The sequence below is a fragment of the Beta vulgaris genome, chromosome 3 (assembly GCF_026745355.1).
Source record: "Beta vulgaris subsp. vulgaris cultivar EL10 chromosome 3, EL10.2, whole genome shotgun sequence".
Taxonomy (NCBI): domain Eukaryota; kingdom Viridiplantae; phylum Streptophyta; class Magnoliopsida; order Caryophyllales; family Amaranthaceae; genus Beta; species Beta vulgaris.
This window is the reverse complement of record NC_079204.1, coordinates 53,072,872-53,086,399: the sequence shown is the minus strand read 5'-3', so window position 1 is coordinate 53,086,399 and position 13,528 is coordinate 53,072,872. Positions and strand designations below refer to the sequence as shown.

The window sequence follows — 13,528 nt, the reverse complement described above, 5'->3', positions numbered from 1 at the left end:
GGGATCAGGGAATATGGAAAAATTCTTTTCGTCGAATGAGTTCGGTGAGATTTGACCTTAGATCTCTCTCCTAAAAATCGGATAATTAGCCAACTACTCTAACCGCTTCTATCTCAAGACCTAGTATGATCATGTATAATGCGCAATTGTTAATAATTGCTAGTTTTATAAGTTAGTGTTATGGGTTAGGGTGAATAATGCCACATCAATTGGAGGGTTTTCCTTCTTAAATTTGTTACTTTTGTTTTTAAATTGGAAAGCAAGGTTGCCAATGCGGGGGCAAGCTCATCACTAAATTTGTGTTTCCACCATTCTCATTTATCTCTCAAATTTCTCAATTTTTTTTTGATACAGGCTCATCGTTTTTTCTTAATATAACACACAAATAAATAAGAGATCTAAAAATAAACATAAGTGTGAGTACTTTGTTATATATTGACATTTATAGTGATGAATCTATAAATTATATAATATATGCTACAAAAATTATAATACATCACTTTTGTAGCTTTTGTTGATAAGCTCTCCTACATTTCAACAAACTATGAAATAATATAACATTGAGTACTAGGAACATATTTGCATCTGCTTCTGAAGCATGGACAACAGCACTCCATTCAACTTTTCCAAGTTTACGTTATAGCTTCCTTCCATCTGTTACAATTATCAAATAAACATACTTAGATCTCATGAAATGAAATGGATAAACATGTGCTTTTCGCCTTTCGGGACTAAGATAATTAGTATGTGCATTTTGTTATGCGAGACCATTGTACCAATTACCTAATAGTTTTCTTGCAGGAATAATATTCTTAAACCCCCTCCCCCCTCTTTTTTTTTTTGGTTTTTGGAGTCATTAAGTACGTAACCTCATACTATTTTTGAGTCATCTTTATGGATTTGATAATACTAATTCAGAGACAGGGCCGTCTTGAAGATTTTGGGGCCCCGGTTATAACATGAAAATTGGGCCCCTAAATATAGAACTTAAAGATGAAGGTTAGAGTTCTAAAGATGAAACGTTGAAAATCTAAAGATAAATCATTGACAAAGTTTATTAAGGGTGGTAAACAAAGGTGATTTATTTAAATATAAAGTAAAATTTTCAAAATAATATATTTTGGAGTCTTTATAATTTTGGGGGCCCTGTACGGTTGGACTCCTTACACACTCTCATCTACCCCTCTGGTCACAGATACTATACAAGAAATCACAAATTAACGTAGTAAATTCCGCACCATAATAAACAATAGAGGCTAATTTAGTTTCATATTCAAAGATGAAAATGATACTTACCCCCAAATGAATATTGTTGAAACTGGTTCCTCCAAATGTTTGGAAACAAGAAACATCAATAACAACATAACCATTCTTCTCGAGTAGCAAAATCACCTTAGACATTGAGATTCTCTCAAATGCTGATATCTGAATTACCATTTCTTTATCACCCAATCTATTTACTGAAATTGTGCAAGACGACGTCGTTTCCTTTATTGTGCTTCTTCTTGGTTTTTTCTCTTGAATAAATTCCACTGGATATCCATCTTGTACTGAAATTGTTGATAAAATATGTTCCTTTTTACGATTTAGATCGTCCACTTCCTTTTGTAGTTGAGGTATATATTCAAGCACCCATCCAACTGTGGCTGGAATACTAAGCTTTTTCTGTAACAAAATTTGAACATCATTGGGAATATTAGTGTTTGCGGAGTACCACCCAACTCTATAATTAGTACATGGGTCTCAAATTTTTCAAGACGATCTTATAGTTGCATTAATATAAAATGGGAAAGAAATTAAGTACCCTTTAACGAGTTGCAGAAATATTAGTGTTTGCGGAGTACCCACATAACTTTATAATTAGTACGTACAAGGGTCTCAAAATTTTTAAGACGACCTTAGTTAGATTAATTCAAAATGGGAAAGAAATTAAGTACCCTTTGATGAGTTGCAGGAAGTAAGGCACGTAGAGAGGAATACATGTTGTTTATCTTCTTTCTTCTATCTCTCTCGCTTGCATTATGATTAAGCTTCTTAGCTAATATGGGATTATCATAATGATCTGTTGAACTTGTACCTTGTGGCGAATCGCTTTGCTTAACATCATCATTAAGTTCCTGATTATCTCGATGATTATCCTGAGTTTGAGATGATGAAAAATTAGCAAGAAATATAGAATCGAAATCAAAGTTATCAAAAGCTTGATTTGTCCCTAATTCTATGGGATACTCCCATCCTAAAGTAGGGCATAAAGTAGACATTGATGCTAACATTTTTAGTTTCTTAAAAGTAAATATGATAAGGTTTTTCTTATTCTTGGGTTGAATGTATGGCAAGTGAGCTTAGCTAATTATAGGATATTGACTCCATATATACATATGTAAATGATTATGAATTCACTCTTTAAAGGATGACAAGTAGGTCAAAAAAGATTCGTTTTTCAAAATATTAATTTACATGGCTCGTGTTTACTTGTGACTGATTATTATCCGAAATGATTAGCTTAAAGAAAAACACTAGACCTTAATTTTATAATATGAAGCTGCGTAGGTTAGGCTCGTGCATGTCCTAAGAAAGCTTGTGAACAAATTAGTTTAATGCTTAATCACCCTTTGCCTAATCATCCTTTGCCTAATCACCTTTGATTATGATAACATTATATGTCTTTATCGCATATTCGCATATGTGTTGCTCTCATATGCTCTGACACCAATATAATAGTACTCCGCAAGTTTTTGTATATTTAATACTTCCTGCATTTTAAACTTATTTTTACTATGCATGGATACCAATGTAGAACCACTAGTGATGGCCACTTGTGCGGGCTGGGTGGGTCGGACCGTGGGCCGTAGCGGGCTGGGCTGAGATTTCACGGTCCAGGATCAGATCGTGAAATTCATGGGTTGGGCAGGCTGGTCCACAGGCTGAAAAATCTTGGCCCACACTGGTCTATTACCGGTTTTCACGGTTCGGGAAGCGGTTCTGGCGATTCGTAGGTCTGGTGGGTTGGATCGGGTTGGCGGACCGGCATGAGATTTTTTTTTTCAAAATTATTTAATCATTGAAATTATTCATTATTGCTACATAAAATCTTTAAAATGAATTAAAATATATACAATTATTAATATTAATGAATAATTTCATTATTTTAAAATTTGATTAAATTATAATATATGCCATTTGATTAAAATATATGCAATTTGATTAAAATATACACAACCTGGTTCAATATTTACTTGGATTGGGCTGGTCCGGTTCATAAGTCGGGCTGGACCGATTTCGTGGTCCGGGCTGGGTGGTTTTAGTAGCGGGCTTTATTGGGTTGGGCTCAAGAAATCTGGCCCACAACACACCCACCAATTTCACGGTTTGAGATGGGCTCGATCGGGCTTTTTGCGGGCCCGACCCACACGGCCCACGAGGTAGGTTGGGCTGGATTGACCCACACTGTTGACCATCTCTAAGAACTACATCAATATCATCAACTTGTAAGGTGAAAATTTAAACAAAATTATTTGTTTTGAAAGGTATATATTGTGGTCATAAGCCAAAATCGTAGAGCTAAAAAGAATGGGAGAAGTATGAAATTATGATTGTGTGACTTTGCTATAGAAATAACAATATAACATATATCTCTATTATATAAGCCAAGGGAGGAGGTGTGGTGTCCTCTTTGAAGTGACTAAAAGACCCTTAATGATCTAATTAATGGAATGAAAAAAATTACAAAAGCAAATCATTTAAAAATTCTCATTCCAACTTGCCATTTAAAACAAGTTTAAAATGGTATATGCATCAAATACTTCAATCAAAAATTAAATGGACAAAATATTTATACCTTATAAAAAAAGATGTCATACATAACGTGCACATGAAAAGTCTGAACATTCACTACCTTTGATACTCTTTAATCCAGTTAAACCAACTCATTATTTTTGTTCTTTCTGTTCAATATTCATTCACCAAAAATTAAAGTTAACAATCACTCACAACCTTTTTATTTTTTTACATTAGCGAATTAATATATCTAAATTCATCTAACTGTTGAATTTTTCACATTTAAGTTTAACATAAATAAAGTACGAACGGAGTATCTAATAGAATAACAAATTTTGAAATTTACGCACGCATCGCGTGCATATGAAGGCTAGTATATTTTTAAGCTAAGACGAAGATCCCTAGTCAGTACGTGGGGGGAGAAAATAGGGATCACACTCTGTAAATGGCAAGAACCAAAATCTTGTTATAGGAGTATCAGGCCAACCTTAATTCATATTGAATTATATTTGAGTTATATAACTGTTCTTTTTTTTTTCCTGATAAAAAACCTTTAAAAAAGAAGGTGTTGAAAGAGTGTGCATAAATGATAGATGATGCAGTCACTAGTTCAGGGCTCACGAAAAACTGAGTGCCAAAAAATACAGTGGTTCCAAGAGGTAGGATCCGGAAAAGAAATAAAGGTAGCTTCGTGATTGTTTGGGCTCATTTTACTGACCATTTCATTACGGTGAAATTGCTAAAATACCCCTATCTCTAGGGTACGTAATCCTTTACCAGTCGAAACTAACTAAATATCCAAGTTGGCCTACTGCAGGCCACAGGCCCTCCACAGAGCACAAGTACTATGGCAGGCACCAATTAAACAAACCATAATCAAATTTGATTCAATTATCATCATCATCTGGAAACTAATTAAACTTATAATTATAACTTGTTCTTAATTTGAATATATTATAATGTGGACAAGATCTTTGGAAGATTTACCTTAGAGAGTTTTACTGTTGACAGTTATATAACCTGTATTTTATATTTCATATCTTAAGTTTTATATTATATGCCAAATCTTATACTATCTCCGTTCTTTTTTAGTTGCAACGTTTGACAAATTGCACTATTCATGTTCTCTTATTTGACCACATTTATTGATTTATATGTTAAACAAAATATAGTCATGTGGGGTCTTGTTTGATTCGTTTCGATGTAAGCTTTCATAATATCAAATTTTTTAATTTTTACTTACATACAATTAGAGATAAAACGATTTGAAATTGTACATTGGCAAGCGTGAAAGTCAAAATGTTGCAACTAAATAAAAACAGAGGTAGTATATACATTGAAAATGAAGTCTTTATGTAGTATCTTGATAAAGAATCAGAACCTTGACATATGTACTATAAAGCATGGATTATGCATTAGGATGCACAATGCCTTATTGACATTGTGTACCCAAAAAGAACATACCATTTATATAAAAGAACACGAACTTTTTTCAACAACTTTTACTTTAAAAAAGAACACACGACTTAAAATTAAATAAAGTGTAAATTTATATTTATAAAAGAACAAAGGTTATAATGAAAAGAACATATAGTAAATGAATATCTACACTTAAGGTAAATAACATATATCTTTAAAATTTTAAATTTGAAAAAGGAATTTTTAGTTGCAAATTTTAAGGAAGCAAATAACAATAATTTTTTTAAATTATAGACTTTAAAAATGATTAAACGACATAGTTTAAAAAATGGCGCTATATTGAGAGTTGGTAGAATTTTGTTGATTGTAATTTTGGGTTTGTGTTGGTTATAGGATGTGATTTAATTGAATTTTATAGCTTCACATTTTGAAGTTGGGGGCATGTACTTATTTGCGTACTATACTAGTCTTATATGTACGTGATGCGTGCGAAATTGTTATTGGAATTGAATTAGTTGTGTGATTAAATCTAGTATTAATTTTTAGAAAAATTATTGGAAACTTTTACATGGTGTCCTCCTACTTTGGGTTATCTACTTGGTGGCTAGTAAAAAAACTAACGAAATTATACTAAGTGACCTCCTATCTTGACTAATTATACTTAATGGCCTTAATTAACATAAAACTTAGCTGACCCATCATTTAAAATAAATTTACTAACCTATCCTTTAGTTAATTACCCTAATTCTAAACCCCTCTTCCGAAAAGAAAACCTATCCGTCGTGAGTTATAATCTTCATAACTCCTCAACTTCCCCTGTCATAGATGGAAGTAGAAGGCAAAATAAAGTTGAAGGACCATATAACAACTTTACAAATGCAAACATTTCCATAGTGAATCAAATGTTAATGTATTTAGTACCAGCTTTAGAAACCAAAAATCTGCATGATTCATTCGAATCTACAACAGATGAAGGAATAATTGGGGTTTTGAAGCACGAAATTGCAGAATTGGCTAAATTTGTGAAAATGAATTGAGGCTTTCATGAAATACACAGTACAAATCCAATTGAATATAGACTATACGGTAAATTAGCTTCAGCAGAAAAATACAATTCGAGGATATTACTAAGGGCAACCAAATTATTTCCTCATTTTGATAAGAATACGAAAATGAATCATTAACATTGGTGGATGGTGACATTTTTATATCATTAACATGCAGGAAAGTTAAGTATTGGAGTCTTACTTATATACATTCATCCAATTCAAGAGGAATTTGGATTATATTTTATTTAGTTGAGCTTGAACTTCCCTTGTTTGAGCTCTATACACTTATTGTCGAGCAAATTCAAATTTAGTCATGAGCTTATATTACAAACTGCTAAAACTTATTTCGGTTAAGGAGTTATGATGATCAAAACTCATGAGGGATGGAGTTTTTTTTTTTAAGGAAGGGGGGATCCGGGGTTTTGAATTATGGTAATTAACTAGGGGCTAGATTAGTAAATTACTTTAAATGATGGGTTAGCTAGATTTTGACTTTTGAGTGAATTAAGGCCACTAAGTATAAATAGTCAAAGTAAAAGGTCACTTGATAATAAATTTTTTTGGTCAACCACCAAGTAGCAAACTCAAAATAGGAGGCAACATGTAGAATTATTCAAAAATTATTTAAAATTTACCTAAGAAAAAAACTTCATAATGTAACAGTATAATAATAAAGATAGTTTATGAAATATCTAGTGTTTCAACTATGTAATTTGGAATTTTTTTCCTATACTTGTCAAAGGAATTTTTAATTCGACACTACAAGAAAATAGGTTTTGGGCGACGAATTTGAAACTCAAGGGCAACAAAACTGAATATCGTGGCCCATAGTTGACAACAAGAGCGACGAGTTGAATTTGTTGCCCTAGGGAACACTATTGTGCGACAAAAATGTTTTTTGTTGCCCAAATACATATTAGGGCGACGAAACTAAATTTGCGTTGCCCATTACCTTAATAAGGCGACAAACTTACATATTACGTTGCCATTGTTTAATGATGGGCCAGTTCAAATTAAAAATTCGTTGCCCAAACCAAAGAAAAAAATGCTAAAAAATTAAACTGGCTCCAAAATTTTCCCACAAAAACACGTTCTTTCCCACCCCCAGAGAGTTCAACTGCTCACAACTCTACTCTCAACTCACACTCTCTTCGGTTCACGCACGGTGGTTCAGCGGTCGCATCTTCTTCAGTTTTTTCCGGTGATTTGTGATTTCCGATGAGATATATTGGACGTCTCTCAGGTGACGACTTCAAATGTGATGGCCAATTAATTTTTTCATTGAATCAAATTGACATATCTCACGTTTCTCAGCATCTTCTTTGATGAATTCTTTAATTATGATCGAAATTTTGGTTTATGGTTAGTTGTCACCTCTTATGCTCTGCCCTAACCTTTTAAAATTTCGCAGGTGGTGATGTGGGTGGCTGCCGGAGATCAACGGTGAGGCTAGCGGCAATTTCGGCGGCAAGGTTGGTATCTTTTGTTGCTTTACCCTAAGTTAGGAATCAACCCCTCTTCTTGTCAAGCAAAACCGTTCTTTACCTTGAATTATTGTTATGAATTTGTCAATGTTTTATTGAATTACTTAAATTATTTGTTTCTCAATATTGGTACGAATTTTCTAGGTCTTCTACTTTCTTTCTCTTTCTCTCTTCTTCATCATCATTCTTTGTATTTTTCTGTTTCAAATTTGCTGTTTGATTTACTGTATTTTACCAATTTTGAATTTTATTAATAATCATGTACAGGGACGGCTGTTCACAATAGTTATAAAGGGGGATATTATAGTATGTAGACTCATTGATATCATTTTTTTGGGTGCTAGGATTTAGTGCTTGACCATTACTATTTTTGTATACTATTAGAGTGTTTGAGGGCTAGTGCATTACCCAACCTTGTGAAGCCCATAAAGGCAACTTTTCTGCATTAGACAAGATCTTGTGCTTTTGAAAGTGAACTATTTTATTAGATTATACTCCCTAGATCCCGTAATGAATTTCATACTTGTTATTGGGTTGATGAAGATTTTCTTTTTAAGTGTTATTGGCTTTCTTCTCTTTCTCTTTACCACTAACAATTTGAAATTCTACTTTTATTACTGTTGGTCAGATTTTTATGGCTATAGATATTGAAGAGAATCATCTGATCAATTCAAAAAGTATTAATTATATCATGCTTTATTGCTGCTGCTTCTTAGATATATTAGATCAGATTTGGTTTAGAGAAGATACCAGACAGTGAATGTAACAATACTTGTATGGATGATGCTATATATGTGAGAACTGAGAAGTAATGCGAATTAACTAGTTTGATAGCTAGATTTTTAATGAAATAGCATTGACATGTAGGCCCTGTAAGCAAAGGAAGATAAATAAGGATGATTATTATCTCAAATTCTGCAATAGCTAGATGAAGATACACCTAGAAATTATTACTTTTTGAATTGAATGTTTTACTTTTTGAAGTGCTCATCCTTCATAGATGTCGTTGTCCTTGTTGTGATTTTTTTTTAATTTAGTTGTCTGCACTACCCCTCTGTAGACACCCCCCTTGCTGCCACCACCCACCTATAGACACTCTCCCTACTGCCACTACCCCCTACAGAGACTCCCCCTACTGCGACCACCCCCTTGCAGACCCTCCTTGCTGCAACCACCCCTACAAACACCCCACTTGCTGCACTACCCCTCTGCAGACACCCCCCTTGCTGCCACCACCCCCACACTCCCCCTGTTGCCACCACCCCCTACTGCCAAAACTAATCTTTTAAATTGACACTATTGCTCGATAGTGCCAAAACTAATTTTTTTTGCATTCAATTACCTAAGCTAGTAAGTTTGGAGATTTTTTTTTCCTAACTGAATGAGAGATATCTTTTGTTTTTCTTTCTTAAGGATTTTTTCTTACTTGATTGAAAGAATGAATACCAATCGAAGTTGGATGAATCATAGTGGGATAAAGGATAGGCGAAAATCGGAGTATAAAGCAGGGGTCGATGAGTTTCTAGAGTTTGCTTTCAAAGAAAAAAGTGATGAAACATCACTAAAATGTGCCTGTGTGAAATGTGGATTGCTTTTTGCCCAAAATCGAAAAAACAATGCAAATTCACTTACTAGTACATGGTATCGATAATGGTTACAATCCATGGGTGAGTCACGGGGAATCAGTTGAGCTTGAAGGCGAAACAAAGGTGGTTTCAGACGAGGAAAATGAAATAGAAATGCCCTTTGACGACATGGCTCCATTAATTTTTGAAGCAACAAATGCATGGGATTCAACTACTTCTTCTGTGCTCGATGATAATGGAAACAATAGAAAGTCAGACAATCATGAATATCCTAAGGAGTTAATGACATTAGTAGAAGACATGGAGGCCGAGTTGTATCCGGGGTGTACCACATTCAAAAGATTATAGTTTATTATCTCACTGCTACATAATAAAGTTAGCAATAAATGGAGTGATAAATCTTTTTCAATGTTATTGAAGACTTTGCATAGGGCTTTTAACTATGACAAGAATTTTCCTGCAAATGCTTATGAAGCAAAAAAGTACACAAAAGCATTGGGGTTAGATTATGTAAAGATTGATGCTTGTTTTAACCATTGTATTTTGTTTCGAAAAGAATTTGCGAATGAAGAAAAATGTCCTAAATATGTAGCTCCTAGATGGAAGGAGAAAGTTGTGCAAGGTGGTGATGAGTATTCAGATGGCGAGGATGTCCAAAAGACAACTCGAGTTCCTCAACTGATCTTGCGTCATTTCCCCTTAATTCCACGACTACAAAGGATGTTTATATCTTCCAAGTTAGCAAGACATATGCGCTGGCATAAAGATGATAAGAAGGATGATGGGATAATGAGACACCCCGCAGATTCAGAAGCATGGAAGTCTTTGGACAAAACATTTCCAGACTTTGCTAAAGATGCACGTAATGTACGATTGGGTTTAGCTAGTGACGGGTTTAATCCTGGAGCTAACATGAGTAGTAGATATAGTATTTGGCCAGTGATGTTGGTGCCGTACAATCTACCCCCTTGGATGTGTATGAAGAGTGATAATATGATATTATCTTTATTAATTCCTGGCCCTAAATCTCCAGGAGATGATATAGATGTATTTTTGCAACCTCTAGTAGATGAACTTAATGAAGTGTGGGAGTTTGGGGTAAAAACATTTGATGCCTATGCAAAAGAGACTTTTAATATGGGAGCGGTGTTGTTATGGACCATTAATGACTTTCCAGCTTATGCTAATTTGTCTGGTTGGAGTACCAAAGGGGCCCTTGCATGCCCTAATTGTCATATAGACACAAAGTCTCATTATTTGAAGCGTGGACACAAATATTGCTATACAGAACATCGAAGGTGGCTACCAATCGATCATAAATGGAGGCTTAATAGGAGCTCCTTTGGTGGTAAGGTACAAAGGGGTCCTCCTCCAGTTCCTTTAATGGGGTTTGATGTTTTGGAGCAATTAAATGGATACTCAAATGTGGAGTTTGGAAAAGCTTCTAAGGGAAAACGCAAGAGAGGTGAAAGATATATTGTGCATCAACGGAAAAAACGTAGTGTCCTTTTCCAATTACCTTATTGGAGACATCTCTTGGTTCGACACAACTTGGATGTGATGCATGTGGAAAAGAATGTGTGTGAAAGTATATTAGGCACAACGCTTGATTTACCGGGAAAGAATAAGGACTCTTTAAATGCCCGACTAGACTTAATAGACATGAAAATGCATGATAAGCTACGTCCAAAGTTACTTGGGAATGATAAATGGCAAGTCCCACCAGCACCTTACAACTTGACTTTGAGTGAAAGGAGAAAAATAGTCACATTTCTATCCAAATTAGCTTTTCCAGACGCTTATTCATCAAACATTTCAAGGTGTGTCTCCTTGCACGATGGGAAGGTAATGGGAATGAAAACTCATGATTTTCACGTTTTCATGCAAGACTTACTAGCACCTGCCTTCCAAGGTGTTTTAGATGAAAATGTTCTAACGCCTTTATAAGAGCTCAGTCTTTTTTTCAAGCAACTGTGTTCTAAAACCTTAAAGGTAGCAGAACTAGAGAAGATGGAAATGAATATAGCAATCACCTTATGTAAGCTGTAGCGCGTATTCATTCCTGCCTTCTTTGATGTAATGATACATCTCCCGATTCACTTGGCTACTGAAGCTAGAATGGCAGGTCCTGTACATTATCGTTGGATGTATCGCTTTGAAAGGTCAGTTGTTAGTAGTTAGGGTTATCATAAGATTGTATACATGTAGTGTGTTTTACTAATATATCTCTTTTAGGGCAATGCGAACGTTCAAATCATTCGTGCGGAACAAAGCTCACCCATAAGCTTCAATTGCTAACGGGTACATTGAAATGGAATGTCTCACATTTTGCTCGAGATATATGTCTAAGATTGAGACGTTACACAATCGTCCAGATCGAAATGATGACATTAACTATCCTCAATCCTGTAACTTGTCTGTCTTCTCTAAAATAGGCAAGCCTTTAGGGAAGGCAAGTCTAACAGAAATGACTACTAAGGATAGACGAGAAGCTCAACTTTACGTCATGTTTAATTGTGATGAAGCAAAACCTTTCTTGACGTAAGTGTGATATTTGTCATGCATAATGATTTTTTTTTCCATTAATAGAACTAATTAGTTGCTTATATTCTTATGTCTAGTGAATATGAGCATGCACCAATTTCTCAAAGGATTGACCTTTGCAAGTGGTTTGAAGATAAAGTAAGTGAACACATTAGTTTTATTTTCTGTATCTTTATTTTGTTTCCGTGGTTAACTAATAATGATATGTAGATTACAAATCTATGGAAAGAAGGGGATCCCAGAGTTACTGAAGAATTGTTGTGTTTAGCACGAGGACCGATGAAAGGTGTTGTCACTTTTGATGGATACGTCATTAATGGTTTAGATTTCACACCAAAAACGGCACAAGAAATCGAAAAACACAAAATAGTGGCATAGTTGTGAAAGGGGACGAGGAAAGTGGACAAAAGGATTTCTATGGGGTTTTAGAGAAGGTTATTGTGCTAGAGTATGATGCTCTTAAGAATCGAACTAGTCCCAATATCGTTCTGTTTAAGTGTAAGTGGTTTAATGTGTTCGACGAAGAAAAAGGGATTAAAAAGGGTAATTTAGGAGCAGTGCAATGTAACTCAGAGGTTAAAAACCAATGAGTCATTTGCATTAGCCTCTCAAATTGAGCAAGTCTTCTATGTACCATGTCATAATGAGCCACAATGGAGATTTATTATGGGAACATGTGTCACAATCTGTAACCAACTACGAAGATGTTCAAGATGAGGATATTCCAATAGTGAGAAATGATGTTGAATATACCTTGGTTGAGGCTCATATCGAAGAAGATTTGTTGAATGAAGTGGATAATGAACATGAGGAGGATGAAGATGATGAAGAGATCGAAAAAAGTGAGGATGAATTTTCGGACACGGAAGATGAACCTATCTTGCATGATTTTTACAATTCTTTTGAAGACGAGGGGTCTCAAAGTGATAGTTCTACTAATTCATCTACTAGCAATTGAGTAATGGTATATTGTATTGAGATACACTCTAAAAATTATGTTTTAACCTTTACTTTTAAATTTTTAAAGTAACCTTTAAGTTTACTTTATTATTACCAATTTACTATTTTGATAATAGCGAATTTTTTTTACATTATTGGTATAAGAGAATAAATTCAGGTGACAATTTTGAGTTTGTCTATAGTTATATACTACGAAATGTCCTAGATAAATGTTTGTAGGTATGCGTCTTCATAGTATGTTGTTTTCTACAATTTTCCTTCACTGTCTCATTACTACCTCTCGGTTAGGTAAAGATAGTTTGATACTATGACAAGTACCTAGTTCTTTCAGTGTTTTACTGGTTACATGTATCTAGTATAGTAGATAACGTACTTGATCTTTCACTGGGATAGAAGAGTGAGAAATACCTTTCCATCACCAGATGTCTTACTCTTACCCTTTAAGGCTTCCTCTGCTTTCTTGAGAGCTCTCTCTCGAATTGCCCTGGCATCTCTTGAGAAGTTTGTCTCAGTTTCGAGAGTGGCTGTTGCTTTGCTATCATTCTGTACCTGAATCTCTTTAGAAGACTCGTACTGAAACAGAACATTCTTTGAGTCCTTGGTTGATTCAGTTAGAGCATAAAACATGAAAATAACACAAATCAAACCTTGCTCCACCGGTTCCTGCTCACTTGCCTCCAACATTCTAATAGTGAAAGCAAATTGGCTT

General features: G+C 34.6%; 1 protein-coding gene across 1 annotated transcript; it reads right to left on the bottom strand.

The window, feature by feature from the left end:
• Window positions 1–421: 421 nt before the first annotated feature.
• Window positions 422–2,337, bottom strand: LOC104889601 (transcription factor ORG2). Its single transcript, XM_010674859.4, has 3 exons — window positions 1,938–2,337; window positions 1,297–1,665; window positions 422–654 (listed from the first exon to the last, which is right to left on the bottom strand). The coding sequence occupies exons 1-3, from the start codon at window positions 2,271–2,273 to the stop codon at window positions 568–570; spliced, it is 792 nt and encodes a 263-aa protein (XP_010673161.2). The 5' UTR covers window positions 2,274–2,337; the 3' UTR covers window positions 422–567.
• Between the last annotated feature and the right edge of the window lie 11,191 nt (window positions 2,338–13,528).

What these genes read in the sequence shown, in the direction of transcription:
- LOC104889601 (XM_010674859.4), bottom strand. Translation starts at nt 2,273, where the DNA reads ATGTTAGCATCAATGTCTACTTTATGCCCTACTTTAGGATGGGAGTAT. An exon ending in TTCCTGCAACTCATCAAAGG is followed by an intron (nt 1,666 to 1,937) that starts GTACTTAATTTC and finishes ATTTTGTTACAG; the next exon opens with AAAAAGCTTAGTATTCCAGC. An exon ending in TCAACAATATTCATTTGGGG is followed by an intron (nt 655 to 1,296) that starts GTAAGTATCATT and finishes TAATTGTAACAG; the next exon opens with ATGGAAGGAAGCTATAACGT.